This window comes from Zootoca vivipara, chromosome 13 (assembly GCF_963506605.1).
Source record: "Zootoca vivipara chromosome 13, rZooViv1.1, whole genome shotgun sequence".
NCBI classification, from domain to species: Eukaryota; Metazoa; Chordata; class Lepidosauria; order Squamata; family Lacertidae; genus Zootoca; species Zootoca vivipara.
The window spans coordinates 2,218,466-2,236,788 of record NC_083288.1 but is presented as its reverse complement, the minus strand read 5'-3'; the positions used below and the strand labels follow the sequence as shown (position 1 = coordinate 2,236,788).

At 43.6% G+C, this 18,323-nt stretch overlaps 1 protein-coding gene across 1 annotated transcript in view; it reads left to right on the top strand.

Moving 5' to 3' along the window:
* The first annotated feature begins 1,814 nt into the window (after positions 1 to 1,814).
* Positions 1,815 to 18,323, top strand: part of LOC132593087 (aryl hydrocarbon receptor repressor-like) — a 32,556-nt gene continuing 16,047 nt past the window's right edge. Inside the window, exons 1-3 of the mRNA XM_060282061.1 lie at positions 1,815 to 1,927; positions 9,655 to 9,720; positions 10,403 to 10,584. Of these exons, the coding sequence (XP_060138044.1) occupies positions 9,659 to 9,720; positions 10,403 to 10,584 (244 nt within the window). The 5' untranslated portion in view covers positions 1,815 to 1,927; positions 9,655 to 9,658. The remainder of the gene's footprint in view (positions 1,928 to 9,654; positions 9,721 to 10,402; positions 10,585 to 18,323) is intronic.

The following is an 18,323-nucleotide window of genomic DNA, read 5'->3' as shown; positions in this document are numbered from 1 at the left end:
GGTGAGAGGATCTGTCCGTGTCATGACCCTCAGGTGGAAAGCCTTCTACATATGGTTCTTCATTGTAAACTTTACAACGACCTTCGTCAACAATTCCTGGACCGGCTCTGCATCCCCAGAAGGAGACCAGAGCGGGAAATCTTACAATTCCTATTGTTGGGGAAGGACCAGGTGCTCACCAAGACGGTGGCTCATTATCTTCATTTGCTATTTTCTCGTCGGTATATTCTGCAGTCGTCTGAATTATTAGAAGCCCCAATGTCGTGAAAGCGGATAGCGGAATACTCCCTTCTCTCTCTTAACACAGCGTTTGCCACAGTGATAGTTTTAATCTGTTATTATTTTGTCTGCGTGTTTGTTTGATGCCAATAAAGGTTTTACTTACTTACTTACTATATGGGGGAGTTGGACAGTTGTAAATGACTTTGGGTTGCCTTGGGCAAGATAAAATAATGGTTGTTGTTGGTATCCATCTGTCTACAGAGACAATGGAGTGCACCTTTGGTGGTGAAGTCAAACCGCAGGAGAATCATAGCACCAGCTGTGGCTGCAGAAACCAGTAACCTGCAACTGCTACTTCCTGCATTGTTTTTGCTGCCTTAGCAGCACTGAAGCGACTTCCTTGGGACACAAGTCTGGGCAGTGTGTATGGAGGTCATGAGCTGCCCCAGACTTTGGCACCAGCTTGGCTGCAGGAGTTGTCAGAAGGAGGTACAGTGGAACCTCAGTTTATGAACACCTCGGTTTACGAATTTTCGGTTTACGAACGCCGCAGACCCATCCGGAACGGATTAATCCACTTTCCATTACTTTCAATGGGAAAGTTCGCTTCAGTTTATGAATGCTTCAGTTTATGAACAGACTTCCGGAACCAATTGTGTTCATAAACCGAGGTACCACTGTATACAAGGCGCTGTCCAACTTAATTTAATGAATAATAATGTTATAGTGATAGAGTATTTTGAATGAATAAAATCGATTCCAAAATAAGTGCCTGCATGATTACAGTCCTTTCCAGGGGTCCCCAAACTAAGGCCCGGCGGCCGGATGCGGCCCAATCGCCTTCTAAATCTGGCCCATGGACGGTCCGGGAATCAGCATGTTTTTACATGAGTAGAATGTGTTCTTTTATAATGCATCTCTGGGTTATTTGTGGGGCCTGCCTGGTGTTTTTACATGAGTGGAATGTCTCCTTTTATTTAAAATGCATCTCTGAGTTATTTGTGGGGCATAGGAATTCGTTCATATATTTTTTTTCAAAATATAGTCCGGCCCCCCACAAGATCTGGGGGACAGTGGACCGGCCCCCTGCTGAAAAAGATTGCTGGTCCTTTCCATGGCTGTGTGTATGGCGGAATAAAGAGTGGCCGTTGCTCACGGTGGGGTGGCGGCGCAGGGCGGGCAGTTTCGCTTGCAGGCAGAAAGGTCCCCGCTTCATCTCCAGGAAAAGGGCTCGGGAATGTTCCCCGCTGCCGGCGGTCAGAGGAGCGGAGGAGACCAAGCTCTCCATCGGGATGTGCTGCTGCTGCCCTGGCGGGTCTTGCTCTCGCCGCCTCCTGGCCGGGCCGGCCCGATCCCAAGCCAAACGGACCAGTCCCGTGGCCGAGCCCTGCCTGGGTCGGCGGCTCTGCGCGCGCCTCGCGCTTCCCAGCGCCTCGGGCGGCGGAGTCCGGCTCTTGCGCGCCCTCCGATGCCGCCTGCGCGTCGCAGCAGCGGGAGGGACAACATCGCGTGCGAAGCAGCCGCGCTGATCGCAGGGAGAGGCTCCGCTTGCCCTCCCGCTCCTGCACGCCGCCGGCCCCGCCAGGCGCTACAGCAGCAGGGGAAGCGGCGGCGGCTGCGAAAGCTCCGGCTCCAGCCTCGGCTTCCCAGTCCCGCGGAGGAGCGCGCGGAGGGGAGACGGGCATCGCCAGGGCTGCCAAGTGCGGTGAGTCTCGAAGGAGCTTGAAGAAGGGCTCGGGATTCCCAGAGGGGACGAGGAATCCCCTGCGGAATATTCCCAAGGGTGCAAGAGGCCAGGCGGGGGAGGGGGGCGCGCACCGCGCTCAAGGGGGAACATGTGCGCGCGCGTCTCCCTTCCCTTCAGTTGTTGGCACTGCAACAGCTTTGCTAACCCGGAGCGGTTTGTTGTTGTTTTTTGAAGCCTACTTTCTTGGGCAGGTGTCTCTGGACGATAGAAAGCAAACGCAGGCTTCTGCAGCTCAGCAAGCAGGAGTGGGCTCAGTGGACGCTTTGCCCTCCACCCATTGCTGTTTGTCGAGAAGAGCTCCTGTGTCCCTGTTGCTGAATGGACAACTTTTCCCAAGAGTTACTTATGCGCACTTATTAGTTATTACCTGGGAGCAAGTTCCTCCGATCTTAGTAGGACCGATGAACTTTTAGTAGGGTTGAGTGGCGGGTGCAGCAATGCTGCTGCAGTGATGGCAAACGGGTAGAAGTGGCGGAGGACTCCTTTCTGCGCAGTTCCTGCGAGGTGCAGGATCCTCCCTGGGTCTCTCGTATCTGGCAACCCGATCTGCTACTGTACTAGCAGGATTTGAGTTGCAGTAGAGTTCACCCTTCAAAAAACCTTTGCCTCCCCCAACAAACTAAAAATATTTGTTAACTGGAATTTCAGATGATAAAATAGGACTTGTTTCCCAGTCCGTCTTATTTTAAATCGGCTTGTTTCTGGGTAAACATGGATAGTGCTGGAAGAGCTAGACACAGTTGTAATATTTGTTTCAAAACATATTTATATTGGTAAAGTTTATACTTATTTGGAACCTGCTTTTAATGCTAGTTTGGGAACATGAAGCATGTAACTGACACACCTGAGCTTCGGAACAAGGCTTCTAAACTGCAAAACACCACTCGTTTTAGAAATCAATAGTTAGCAGCTATGATTCTTTGCTTATGTGTCACATTGCCTTTTTGAATGTTTCTTTTACTCTCCTCCTTGTGTGCTCTCTCTTTCGCTCTAGTCTAGTGAGTATGTGAAAACCCTTACAGATTCTTTTTCGGGCCATGGCCCAAAAAGATTGAGAGAAGAGAAAATGTCTTTATAGGATGCTCCCTGCTATTTGCACAACTTTATTAAAAAATATATATATATGGTGCAACAGCCTGAGTAGGTGACTTTCAAGAGGGGGGGGGGTGTAAGCTAGTAAAAGTTTGTTAGTGCAAATAAAGAGTGTTGCATTCTGATTCTAAGTTGTTCCTTCCGCTTCAAAATGAGACGAAACTATTTATATGGAACTCAGGATGCTAGCCAGGTAAATGTTCTCCATATTTACTCAGAAGTAAATCCCACAGTATCTGAGCCAGGGGCGAAACCACCCGGGTCACAGACCCAGTTTGGCACACACACCCCCTGCACATTTGTGCACACACACGCACAGACTGGGAGCCTCAATGGCATCCCTCTGGAAGCTTCATCCAGTGCAAAAAGCCTGGCTACACCCCCACCCCCCACCCTGCACTGTCATAGCTATGGCTCTGCCTGAGCACAAAGTTGCAGTTATATTTACCTAATCCAGTTAAGTTTTGCTGTTTGTTTGTTTGTTTACACCAGGGGTCAGCAAACTTTTTCAGCAGGGGGCCGGTCCACTGTCCCTCAGACCTTGTGGGGGGCCAGACTATATTTTGAAAAAAAATTATGAACAAATTCCTATGCCCCACAAATAACCCAGAGATGCATTTTAAATAAAAGCACACATTCTACTCATTTTAAATAAAAGCACACATTCTACTCATGGAAAAACATGCTGATTCCTGGACCGTCTGGAATCAGATTGAGAATCGGATTGAGAAGGATTGAGAATCAGATTGAGAATCGGATTGAGAAGGCGATTGGGCCGGATCCAGCCCCTGGGCCTTAGTTTGCCTACCCATGGTTTACACTGTGCCCATCCAGTGCCAGCTCTTGGCCAATAGAGGCATTGCTGGTCTCCTCCGACCCTTGTTCCCGTGTACCCCACCCCACCCCACCCGGTTCCTGATGTAGACCCCCTTCTTTCCTGGTGGGGAAGGAGGCATTTGGTGGTTTGCCTCAGGTACCAAAATGGGTTGGTCCTGGTTTTCAAAGCATGAAACGCCCAAAATTAGGCTGATCCTGGTTATCAAAGCATGAAACGCCCATAGTGGATATAGGCAATTCTCCCATGGAGGCATCAGGATCCGTCAGTGGCAGCTCGGAATCTAGAGTACCCCAGATTGCGTCCCTTTGGGGTGGGGGTTTACCCACTCCAGAACAGTCTACCTACTTCCTGGACCCAGGGCTACAGCCCACGAATGCTCTCCATCCTACGAGAATTTAGCCTTCATTTAGAACCACACATAGGAATTCCTCAAGTTTGCTGACTTCCGTGGGTCTGGAACAGATTCCTTAAATACTTTATTAATAAATTAATTTTAAACAATTTTAGTTATAATTCTATATGAGTGCTTTTATTAGCAGACAGAATTAAATTAAGACCTTCTTTGGAGGTCTTTAAGCAGAGGCTTGACAGTCATATGTCAAGAATGCTTTGATGGTGTTTCCTGCTTGGCAGGGGGTTGGACTGGATGGCCCTTGTGGTCTCTTCCAACTCTAGGATTCTATGAAATCCAAGTACACTTAACTGTCAGTCAGGCTCTTAGACAATTGACGGACCTTTTAAACTGTTAGCTAAGTGAACTCATATACTTCAATGAGCTAATTTTAAGCTAACTTGGAAGCTGTGTAAGATTTCTCTTGAGTAAATAGTGTAAGCCTTTTGAAAATTGCCTAAAACATTTTTCTTCTAATGAGATGGACACAACTAAGTATGCAGCAGTGCCTTTCAACACTCACCCTACAGAAAATTCCAATTGAAATATGATTAAAATGAAGTCACCAATTAATATTGTCAGTGAAAGTAGTCCATTATCTTTTACTGTGGTTTCCAAACTTCCAATCTTCAGGGAGTTCTAATCACATTGATTTTGTGCTGGAACCCTTCTGCTTTGTAAAAATTCTGAGGTGTGATGTAAAGAGTCACTTTTTTCTAGATGACCTTCTTATTGATCGTTCTGGTCTGTTTCTGGGGAGGTTAGACAATGGTCTCTCTACTGGGTGTTACCCTCCCCTTTCTAGTGCACTGGCCTGATGGTGTCCTTATCACAAAACCTGATCTTTGGGGGAAGTAGGTCTGTTGTTGCGCGATCAACCTTATTTGTGGATCCGAAAGTTGCCAGTATGTAATTGAATCCCACCCAAAAAGAGATGACAGTCCAGTTTGTGTGTGATGCAAAGGCAGGCCTGCTGGGTCTGCTTGAGAGTGTACCTTAGACAGAAAGCTGTCTTATAGTGGATCAGAACTTTGGTCCATCTCGCTCAGCATTGACTGGCAGTGGCTCCCCAGGGCTTCAGGCAAGAGTCACTCCCTGCCCTTCCTGGAGATGCCGGGGATCTAACCTGGGACCTTCTGCCCTCAAAGCAGATGTTCTCCCACTGAGCCAGGGCCCCTTCCCTGGAAAGAGCACCTCCCACATTCAATTGGGGCTGTGCCTTAAGAGAGGAAGTTCAGCAATGGCAGGCAAACTGTTTTCCAGACAAGTTACTGATACGGCATTTTTGCTGGGCGGAAGGCTTCTTCATTTTACTGTACAATACTTCTTACAAGTGATGTCATTGTGTAATTATGTTTATTTGGTGGCTTTCGGCACCAGGATTGCAGTTGCACAAATCTTCCAGAAAAAAGAGAGGAAATACTTGCACTTAAAAATGAGAATAGGGATTAATTTCTGAGTTACATTTTTGTGCACGCTGTTCCATACTTATATGTATTTGTGAGTGCATTTTTATCCCAATTGCCACACCTGCTTTCTAGCATGTTTCTGGACAGAAAACAAACATACACTCAAAAATAAAATACTGTATTGGGATGGCTGCTCAAAATGTCAAAATACAGAATATGTTGGTCTTTGTACGTAGGTATAGAGGTCAGCTGGCTTACAAAAATATAACGTGGACACTAGGCTTAAGTTTTGTGCTTGAAGGAGTGTGCACGATATTAAAAATGTTAAAATACAAAAACAATATAATTTTTAATTGTAATGCCATCTCATTCCTCCCCACCCAACACTTCTTGATGGTGTGGCATAGTTAGGTTTTTTTCCACGACCATTATGCTTAAAGAGTCTTTCACATTTCCTGAATCTGTAATTTCAGTGGTAAAAGCTACAGTTGGTCAGAATTTAATGTCACTGGGCTGTGAACTGGTGATGACTGACCAAGAATGAGATCTTGGGGCCGTAGTGGATAGCTTGATGACCATAGTGACCCAGTGTGCAGCTGCTGAAATACTACATGGCAATTCAAGTCTTGTCATCGTCAAGGATGACAAATTAGGGTAATTTGCCCTGGGAAATTTTCAGTTTGCATCAGAAAATAATTTTCTGGTGCCTTGGACAGTGATCTAATTTAGCATGTTTATTTTACTTGTTTTTAGCCAACAAAGCTAAACACTTCAAAACTTGCTTAATACTTATTCGTGATTGACATCCGTTCATCATTCCTAATGAAATGAACAGTTTTCTATGGAAAAATGAAGCACTGGAAAATTTCCCACATGGCCGGAACCTATTTTCTCACACTAAATTTATTGACTGTTAAGATCTTCCTCCAAAGTACTGCCTCAATTTCCCCACCCTCAGCTGTCCCCCTGGGTAGCCTCATCTGGTATTGAACCTGGATTATTTTTGGTGTAAACTTTTCTTATTTCACCCAAGCCACCTGAAACAGGAGTTTCCTTACAAGATTAAGAACCTTGATTATATTAGATTTCGAGATCCTGTGAGATCCAAGAGGCTGATCAGTTAAGAAATTTGCCCTCCAACTCATGGAGGGCTGGGGGGGGGGGGAATGTCAAAGAAGATGATGGGCTGGAGTGAGAATCTTCCTTCAAAGGATTTTCACTGCATATAAAAACAGGATTCCTAAATAGGGCTTGTATCTCTATATGCTCCTATTTCTTGCTTTTATTTGATTTAGAATGCTTTTAGTGTTGCTTTTTTAAAAAAAACAGTAGGCACCCCCACTCCTTGGAACAGCTTCCTTTTTATAGTTTCCAGAGTTTCTGACTTGCGTCCAAAGAAGCATACACTGGATTTCATCCTTGTCCTGCAATGCTACCCATAATTATCAGGAAATGATTCCCACTGAATTCAGCAGGGCTTGTTTCCGATTATATGTTAAAAGAATGTGAAGTGGGGGTGCCTAACATCAAGCCGCATGCGACTCTTAATCTCAGGGTTGTGGGTTCGAGCCCCATGTTGGGCAAAAGAGTCCAGCATTGCAGTGGGTTGGACTAGATGACCCTTGTGCTCCCTTCCAACTCCACAATTCTGTGATTGGTACTTCCCAGACAGAATAACAGAAGCTAGGGATGAAGAAAGTGTGATATATATGATGATAACTTAGAAAACCGAAGTGGTAAAAGGAGGAAGTTGTGTTTGGCAGAACAATAGAATGTATATAGTAACAGTAATAGAAATGTAATGGATGAATTGTTTTATTGATGATCTTTTTTGTTTTCTTTTCTGTATATTGCAATTTTGTGTCTGAGAAAACAATAAAAAATTATCTTTTTAAAAAAAGAATAACAGAAGCTGAAGGTCAAGTGTTGAACAGACATTTTAGGAGTTTGATTTGGCATAAAGAAATAAATTGGGAAGACATAATGGACCATCACTCCACACAGCATTGGAAGTCTGATATAAATTAAAAAATAAGTTAAGCCCAGGATTGACCTCAACTTGCTATATCCATCCCATGCTTTCAGTCTCTGTAATTTCCACCAGGATTTTACATACCCAGTCTCAAAAAATAACTGGCGCTGATTTAATATCTTTCGATGTTCTGGATTTAGTGGAATAAATCCTATTTCCACTGGTATCAGCACAGAAGTCCTTAATTACAATGGTCAGGGAGCAACAAACAAACCCAACAGCATCCCCTCACAGCTTTGCTGTTGCCGAACCCAGGGGCGGAGGAAGGGGGGCGGTGGGGGGGATCTACCTGGGTGTCTTCGCTGAAGGGGGTGACATTTGGTGTGCCACCCGCCACTCCCGAGGCTACCCCGAGTCGTCGGGGGAAGATGCGCCGCTTTGCCAGCGGCATTCATAGAATCATAGAAACATAGAGTTGGAAGAGACCACAAGGGCCATCCAGTCCAACCCCCTGCCAAGCAGGAAACACCATCAAAGCATTCTTGACATATGCCTGTCAAGCCTCTGCTTAAAGACCTCCAAAGAAGGAGACTCCACCACACTCCTTGGTAGCAAATTCCACTGCCGAACAGCTCTTACTGTCAGGAAGTTCTTCCTAATGTTTAGGAAGTTTGAATCCATTGCTCCGTGTCCGCTTCTCTGGAGCAGCAGAAAACAACCTTTCTCCCTCCTCCACATGACATCCTTTTATATATTTGAACATGGCTATCATATCACCCCTTAACCTTCTCTTCTCCAGGCTAAACATACCCAGCTCCCTAAGCCGTTCCTCATAAGGCATCGTTTCCAGGCCTTTGATCATTTGGGTTGCCCTTCCCTTCCCCCTTTGTTTTGACAGCTTGGGAGGCTTGGGCGGGCAGGGCGCTGAATGTCCACCATCGGCGGCTCACTCTGCCCCTGTGGGTGGCTCGTTCCGCCCCTGGCTGCAGAGCGCACGTGCCACTCCGTGCACCCAAGTGGCTATCCCGCCCCTGGGAGGGCGCCCTCCGTTTCCTGCCCCCATCGGGAGCGCGCCCACCCCACGGGCATATGTTCCGCTGCTGGTCAAACCAGGAAGCCCCTGAAGCAACACCCGTCCAGTGGGGCTGGACCTCAGTGGCTCTGAAGTCCCAGTCTCAGAACAAGGAGAGCTTCTTCCACATTCTGTCTTACCTTGGAGGCAGTGGAAGATGGTTGTAAATCCATGGGAGGTGATGTTGTTGATGTTTTTTATTGAATCTATGTGTTGTTTATTGAATTAATATTTATTGAGTTAATTAATGTTTAATAAATTATTGTATTTTAATACTTCTGTTGGAAGCCGCCCAGAGTGGCTGGGGAAACCAAGCCAGATGGGCGGGGTATAAATAATAAATATTATTATTATTATATTATATTATTATACTGCCCTATACCCAGGGGTCTCAGGGCAGTTCACAGAATAAATTCAAGATATAAAACCACAATATACCTAATAAAAATGAAAACAACAACCCAATAGCACCCCAAAAAAACAAAAACACACGTTTTAAAATGTGATTGACCCAATCTGACCCAATTTTCCTCCCAACAGTTTCCTGCTCTCTGGGTATCTCCCTTTTTAAAACCATTTTTAACTTACCAAATGTATGGTCTCTTTCTATGCTAGGAGAAGAGAGGAACTTTGGAAATAAAGCATGGAAATATAGGCTGTTAGACACTTAATAGCATTTTCTCAGATTTTGGATGATACTGAGAGCAAAACTTTATGCTTTATTTTTTTAAAAAAACCATTCTATACAGGATAAATATTTGATATGAATGTTATGTACGGTATTAAATTAGGAAACCGGCTAACACCAGTTAGCAACTTAATTAGCAATTTGCTTCTTTATAACTGCATATCTTAGGAAGAGCGTTGATTTAACTGAATGTAAAAGGATATGTTTTCATCTTCCATCCTAGGACAATGATTCCACCAGGAGAATGCCTGTATGCTGGGAGGAAAAGGCGTAAACCCATCCAGAAACAGTTAAGTATTTATCCCATCTAGTCTATTTATTCTATATTGTTTTCACAATAAGCCTTTGGCATAAGACTTACCTTTATTTATTTTATTTAACCCATTTATATTGCTCCCTTACTCCAACAAGCTCATGATGCCAAGCAGCTCTCTTTCTTCCCTGCTGTCTCTCATAAGAACCCGGCGAGTTCTATCCAGAAACAATGAAGGGCCCAAATATTTGGACATATTCGTGGCCTAAATATGTTCCTCTTCCATAAAATCATAGAATTGTAGAAAGTTGGGTCCACAAGGATCATCTAGTCCAGGGGTAGGAAACCTAAGGCCTGGGGGCCAGAACCGGCCCAATCGTCTTCTAAATCTGTCCCGCGGGTGGTCTAGGAATCAGCGTGTTTTTCCATGAGAAGAATGAAATATAGCCATAGCCAAATTTGCCCCCTATAACATTTTAGGGCAAATAGTTATTCCAAAACTTCATTTTAGCTGCAGCAAAAGAAGAGGTATTTGCACCTACTGTACTTAGTTCTTATCTGACAGTTTTAGCTGGGTTGACCAGTCCTGATCTCTAGTTTAATAGAGGAGGCCATCATTTTCTTCTGTTTCGGTATTACTGTTTCAGATACTGGCAACTGTCATTGTCGGTGAGCTTAAGACGATGGGTTTTTTATAGCACATTTTCTCCACGAACAGGAGGCCCGCGCATGGGAATGGGAAGTCTAATCCTTCAAAGAGACACAGAGATCGCTTGAACGCTGAGTTAGATCACCTGGCCAGTCTCCTGCCTTTCCCACCGGACATAATAGCTAAACTGGACAAACTCTCCGTCTTGCGTCTCAGCGTCAGTTACCTTCGAGTCAAAAGCTTCTTTCAAGGTAAGGCTTCAAGTTGTCATAATATTTTCTTGGTGTCTGAGGGAATATCGCACAAGTTCTCAGAGACCATGTCTACCCAGACCTCTACCAGGAAGAGTGGAGCTGCTCCCTGATGCTAGTGATGTGTGCTTGTTTACGTATTTGGAGCATTTGCTGTGACACCCCCAGAAATGGGATGCCCAGGCCTTACATGCTTTGCCTACCCTTCGCTCAGCCGGATGTTGGCTGCCTTGCCCTCTGACCTGTCCATCACCCTACCAGCTATCCTGGGCCGTAGCTTCCAGTGTCATGGAGGAATTATTTGCATAGAGTGTGTTTAATACCACTAGTTACAGGTAGGTAGCCGTGTTGGTCTGCCGTAGTCAAAACCATAGCTGCCAAGTACCCCGTTTCCCCCGCGAAACCCCTGTGTTTTCATACCGTTTCCCAGCGGTCCCCCGTATCACTTCGTCTCCCGTTATTCTCCCTTATATTCTCCTGCCAGTGGCCATTTCCCCCCCTGCTTTGCCCATCTATGGGCACCAAAACTGGCCGGCGCCGAAAGTCACGTCTACGCATGTCCGGAAGTGCGTAGACGCGATTTTTCTTAGACCACAAACTTGACATGAGTCAGCAGTGTGATGCAGCAGCTAAAAAAGCCAATGCAATTCTGGGCTGCATCAATAGGAGTATAGCATCTAGATCAAGGGAAGTAATAGTACCACTGTATTCTGCTCTGGTCAGACCTCACCTGGAAAACTGTGTCCAGTTCTGGGCACCACAGTTCAAGAAGGATACTGATAAGCTGGAACGTGTCCAGAAGAGGGCAACCAAAATGGTCAAAGGCCTGGAAACGATGCCTTATGAGGAACGGCTTAGGGAGCTGGGTATGTTTAGCCTGGAGAAGAGAAGGTTAAGGGGTGATATGATAACCATGTTCAAATATATAAAAGGATGTCATATAGAGGAGGGAGAAAGGTTGTTTTCTGCTGCTCCAGAGAAGCGGACACGGAGCAACAGATTCAAACTACAAGAAAGAAAATTCCACCTAAACATTAGGAAGAACTTCCTGACAGTAAGAGCTGTTCGGCAGTGGAATTTGCTGCCAAGGAGTGTGGTGGAGTCTCCTTCTTTGGGGGTCTTTAAGCAGAGGCTTGACAGCCATCTGTCAGGAATGCTTTGATGGTGTTTCCTGCTTGGCAGGGGGCTGGACTGGATGACCCTTGTGGTCTCTTCCAACTCTATGATTCTATGATTTCCGGTGTCGGGCGGCGACCATTTTTTATGCCCATAGATGGGCAAAGCGACACCGGAAGTTGCGTCTATGCAACTTCCAGTGTCATGTGGCTGCCGGTCCCGGATTCTGCAGTCCAGGACTTGGCAGGTACGGTCAAAACAAAATAAAAAAAATCCTTCCAGTAGCACCTTAGAGACCAACTAAGTTTGTCATTGGTATGAGCTTTCATGTGCATGTATCTGAAGAATTGCGCATGCACACGAAAGCTCATACCAATGACAAACTTAGTTGGTCTCTAAGCTGCTACTGGGAGGAATTTTTTTAATTTTAATGCGACTGAATTCATACTTCTTATTAGATGTGCATACCATTGCATTGTGCAAGGCTAGCTGCATCTGAACAATTAAATCTTGGTTAAATAAGTAGGTAATAAGCCATGATATGCGTGACTACAGGCTCTCGCGTGCTGCAAACAAGGCTGCAGTTAACTTCCTGCCGCATCGGAATTGGGGAACAATGATGAATAGCTTTCAAACAAGCCCAAAGTATGAAACCATGGTTTAAAGTTTGCCTCTCAATCTTCGCTTGTTTAGAAGACATTAACCACAGTTTCTGGTTCAGACATAACAGGAAGTTATGGTTACTGAGGTTTCCTGGCTTGCTTTGCCACTTGCACGAAAGGAAGAGCAAAGGGACTGCAGGCCGCTCATGTATACGGTATTTCATATTATTATGGTGAGATTTGATAATCTGTGGCTGCTGAAGAACAACGTGCACAACTACAACTGGGCAGCGTGGACAGAGGGATTGTCATGCCCTGTACTAAAAGGTTCCTGTAAAGATCGCACTGCTTTGACATGAATGTGAAGTGCTTTGAACACTGGGAAGTGCTATATATGTTTGTGTCCTCTTATTAAAATTTATAAGTGAGAGAGCTTGATAATGTGAGCCACAACCTGCGGTATGGACAGTGTGTGTGTGTGTGTGTGTGTGTGTGTGTGTTTGAAGAAGCACAGTACACACACAGGTTTGCTTGGTTTTTATATTCATATTCACATTTCTTTTCTTTTTTTCATATTCACATTTCTCAGTTGCTTTTTGAGAACTTTCAGACAAAAGTGCCTTGCAATCTGTTGCAAAATTATATCGGAAAATAAGATAACCGGAATTAAAATTAAAAAAACCTCACAATTAACTAATACAGCTGCTTAAAAACCAAATTTAAAAATCGCATTGCAAACAAAACAAGCAGTGGCATGTACACATGCACACATCCTAGGAGTAGGCCAATTAGGACAGCTGTCCTCAGGGCCGGCCCACCCATGAGGAAAGGGGAGGCAACTTCCTCAGGCATCAGGAGCCACAATGGCTGCAGCGTGCTCCTCAGAGGTTGGAACTGCCGCCTCCTCAGCCTCTCCCATCCAGTGCCACCACTTGGCAAATAGGAGCCACTACTGGTCTCCTCCCACCCTTGTTCCCCATGTAGAGCTTTATTCCTCCTTTGTTTCTGATGCAGATGTTCACTCACACCTTCTTCCCTGGCAGGAGGGCACCATTTTGAGGTTCGCCTCAGGTGCCAAATTGTCTTGGGCTGGCCCTGGGTATCCTACCTAGACCAAAGGCTTTGTAGAGTTACACAGTTCTTGTCAGATAGTGATGAATCAACAGCCATGGAGCTAGGTCAGCCTTTCTTAAACCTGGGTCCCCAGATGTTGTTAGACTACAACCCCTATAATCTCTGACCACTGGTCCTGGTAGCTAGGGATGATGGGAGTTGTAGTCCAACCTAGTTAACATGACCAGAGTAAGGAAAAATGGCAGGGGATGGGATAGTTGGGGGAGAAGCATTAGGTGAAATTAATTGGGAAGGTCCTGGACAATTATGTGATTGATGGTAATCAGACTAAACGTCTGATTATCAAAGCACTCTGAGATAAAAACCTCAAATGCTCTGATCAAAGCCGTTTTCTGCTGTCTGCGCCTGGGGGCTTAGTCAGGGGCTAAAACAAGGTGGTGAGTTGAGAAACCAACATCTCACCCAAACACTATGTAAGAACCCTTTGTGAGTATAAGGTCTGCACCCTCTCTTTCTTAAACATTTTTGGGAGAATAAAAAATATAGCTTAGACATATTTCTTTGTCTGCATCCAATGTGGCAAATGTACCTTTGAATCTTCCAGTGACTGTTGGTATTGTTCAATAGTTGATGGCTGAACAACTAAAAATGATTGGATTAATGTTTGATGAAAGGGGGAAAGAAAATGAATCAGAGAGAGATGAAATGGAATATGGAACTGGAGATTACTTAGAGGCTTCAGACAAAATTGATGGAAACCTGGCAGGACTGGATGATGAAACAGCAAAATTGGAGAAAGCAGATGGTGAAATGGAAATGCCTTTCATACAAAGGCTTGGAGGAAAAGGGGAAGATAAAACCATAAATGGTCATCTGGATCTGGCCTTAATCGTATTGATGACGTTGAGAGAGAAAAAATCTTTGGAAAAACTTCCTTCCAGAGAGAAAGTATTCTGTATATGATTTGGAGCAAATTCGTAGAATGATACTACTAATATGTATGGAAAAAGAATGGAAGAAACGTAAATGGATAGTCCTAGAGGAGGAGATCCAAATACTATGTTAAACAGTACAGGGAATGGAAGCACAAAAGGAAACGGAATTTGAATATATGGAACTGGGAATAAACTAAAGGATATATAACAAGAAAAGACCGGCTGGAATAGAACCAAAGATGTCGATTGTGCTGACTTTATTTCAAAATTTGATGTAATCCTTATACAGGAAACTTGGGCTACAGATGATGTTCAATTAAAAGGGTTTATATCCCACGGATTGAAGGCCCAAACAGGGTACAGTCAAGGCAGACCGAAAGGAGGACTGTTGATCCTGGCCTCTACCAACCTCGATGCAAATTTTACCCCTGTACCAGCGTGCCAACCAATAGCAACAGCTGTTCTGTTACAACAACAATCTGTTTCCTTGATAATCATTAATGCATCAAACTGCGGGAGGCAGTGCAAGACAGGAGTGCCTGGCGTGCTATGGTCCATGGGGTCACGAAGAGTCGGACACGACTAAACGACTAAACAACAACACCTACCTATTTATATCCAGATAGCACTTGCTACTCAGAAGTATCATCCAGAGATTTTCAATTCAATAAAGGCTCTTCCACAAATGAAAATCAACTGCAGGAAAAGATGGACTACCAAATTAGATCTCCAGCTGAAGCAAGTCCTAGCAAATAAAATCTTTACTAGAATGAGACAGCAAATGATATCAACAGACCAGGGTCAAAACCCAGTAAGGACCTATGAAAATTTGACCTGAGAACTGCAATCCTATTTGAGTCACGACCCACAATCTACAGTAAGAACAGCTGCTCCAGCATCCCAACCATGGTTTGATAAAGATTGTATTAAGGCCAAAGAAGCTTTCATGTCAGCGTATTCAAATTTCAAAAACAACGGACAGGTATCATCACACACAAATTTAATCCAAGTAGCTGAATCCAAACTTCGTTATAAAAAATATTTTGAAACAAAAAAGAAGGAAGCAACTGTAGATTTATGGCGGCGCCTTATTAAAGTGGCTAAGCTCAAAAATCAGACACTATTTTGGCAAGTTATATTTAATAGCGAGAGTAGACGTCCTAATGCAGAAATATATATATTTCCCCTGAGAGATGGGAGTTGTACTTCCGGTACATGTATGAGGACTCAGATTCCGATGAGACCCAAGATATGTCAGCTTTGAAAAATTTACCAGAATGGAATCCTGTGACCACAAGTGAGATCAATTCTCTAATATCAAGATCTCGAGTAGGGAAAGCGCCGGGGGAGGATTTAATTCCCTTAGAGTTGTTGAAGGGGAACAAAGTATGGTGTTGCCCGGTATTAGCAGCTCTATTTACTTATATTGACAGCACATGTCATTTACCAATAATAGCAGCAGCAACAACAATTTGGGAATCCCTCTTGGACTTGATTGGGAATGAATTTGAGATACATTTACGTAAAATAAATATTGTTTAACAGAAAGTGGAGAAGATGGATATTACCATGGACTGAACGTTAGTAATACCCCCCCCTTTTTTATGTAACTAGCAGATGGAAAATCAGAGGTCCTTTTATATTTCTTTATTGATTCTTTTTATTATTTTCTCTCTCTCTCTCTCTTCGTATTCCTGCTTCTCTTTCTCCTTCTTTTCTCTTTTTCTTTTTTGTTGTCGTCTCTCGTCTTTGTTTTCTCCTCTTCTTTTTTCCTTGGCGTCCTCTGCTTGGGCCTTTATTAAGGTCCAGAGATTGTATACTCATGGAGGTAGTAGGCGGTTGATGTCCTCAACATTTGACAAGCATAGGCAAGGGTGCCAACAGGCTTTTCTAAATCCAATAAACTGTACAACTCCCCATTCCACCTGCAATCTATTAGCAAGAGCTGATGATGGCACATGCAGAGACAGACAGACCCTAGTTCTCCATAAGCAATGATCTTGCAATTAAAAAAATAAGCCAATGATTTTGTTTCAGAACAAACAGAACTTTATTGTCTTGAATGCTGGAATGAGCTACATTTGATTTTTGGCCATTTTGGCACCCTGTATAATCTAAATCAAATGTTCATTGATGTGCATGGTGAGGCATCTTGCAGATTTAGAAACAATTTAGAATATTTTGTTAACTAAGTGTCTGGTGTTTCACCATCTGAAAATATTTCCAATAGAAGTTGAAGTATGCCAGTGTTGACTTATGTGTAGAAACATTACACGTCTGCCTTATGTAATCACAACAATATGTGTGATGTTGCCATGCACAAAATTATCTCCTGCTGCCTACAAAATAGTATCAGTTATGCAGAACTGGAGTAAACAATTAGTGGGTGCTCCATTGAATCATTACAAACTGCATCCAAGATCATTATTCCTTAACCATCCAAGATCATTAACCTTTCCAGCCAATAGTACTGGTTATCTCCTCCTTAATCCTTAATCCAACTGTATGAGCATCGATCAAATTATCTAGCTAATTATTTAAAAACGTTAGAAAATCCGAGATATCGGTGGGCCTTCACTAGGGCTCGTTTCAGTGCTCTACCCTCGGCGTTGTTAACTCGTAGATATCTCCAGATTCCGGTAGAACAGAGACTATGTCCTTGTGATAACAAGGAGATTGAATCTATAAGTCATGTCCTCCATTGCACATTGTATCGAGACATGAGGAAGGAGTTAATCGATCCCTTGTTAAAAAACTTACCAGGCCGCTCAACAGAAACGCTTACTAGATACCTACTAGCAGATTTTAATCCAGAGTGCACTAAGAATGTAGCTAAATTCTGTTACTACGCGTCAAGACTAAGACACGCCGTGACATCAATCAGTAACAATGATAAAGCCGCCTATTAATTCTCAGCGGATAATAGTTAAAGGGAACTATCCCTCATTAAATTTTAACCCAATTTTAATTTAAAATAGGATTATGAAACAGTATTGTTCAAGATGATATTCAAGAACTATCTATTGTATGTATTATAGGTTTTCTTTTTCTTTTTTGCTGGTCTATGACCATAATAAAGATATTATTATTATTATTATTATTATTATTATTATTATTATTATTATTATCCTAAATCCTTTTCCAGTGCAATTTCATTTTTAAAGGTTCATGTCCTAGCAGGTGTATTTCCAGAATTCTTTTAAAGGTGCATGTATATATCTATTAATTAAAATCAGGACTGATCTGAGACAGCAACTGTTTCAGGATAAACAGATAATAATGTACATAAGTGGGGATGAACAGCAGTGCCTCTCTGTTACCTTTTTCTCTACCCAGCTGCCAATTCATCTCTTTATGTCTATATTGTTATATGGGCTTTTCACCGAAAGTCTTCAAAATTAACATGCATATAAAATGATAAATCAAAACTTGGCAGGAAAAACCAAAACCACAGAAGTGAAGCAGCAAACCTGAATATTTTTTTTAAAAAACCTCCTCCAAACAAAACCATTTTCGCTGAACTTCAGAATGTCTGTAAAATGAGGTCTGAAGGGTGTCCTGGGGGGTGAGGATTGCAATTCCTAGGTGTCACTATCGAGAAAACCCTGTCGCACCACCTGAACCTCTTTGCAGCTTCTGAACATTGCACAGAACTTCCACTGCTGATCTCAACAGGTGAGCAGATTCATGTGGAAGAAGGTGTTCCTCAAATACCTTGGTCCCAAACTGTATAGATGTGCGCTTGCCCAATGGCAGACTCCTCTCACTGTTGCTTGGGATTGAAGTCTTAGCTAGTCCTAGTCTTTTCCTCTGAGGAGTGCCTCCTCATGAAGAGAAAGGATTGGTTGCAGAATGGAAGGGAGGGAGGGTTTTCGGTTAAAGTTTTCTCTTTTCATACATGGTAGAATCTATCTAGAGTCCCATGGACTGCAAGAAGATCAAACCTATCCATTCTGAAGGAAATCAGCCCTGAGTGCTCACTGGAAGGACAGATCCTGAAGCTGAGGCTCCA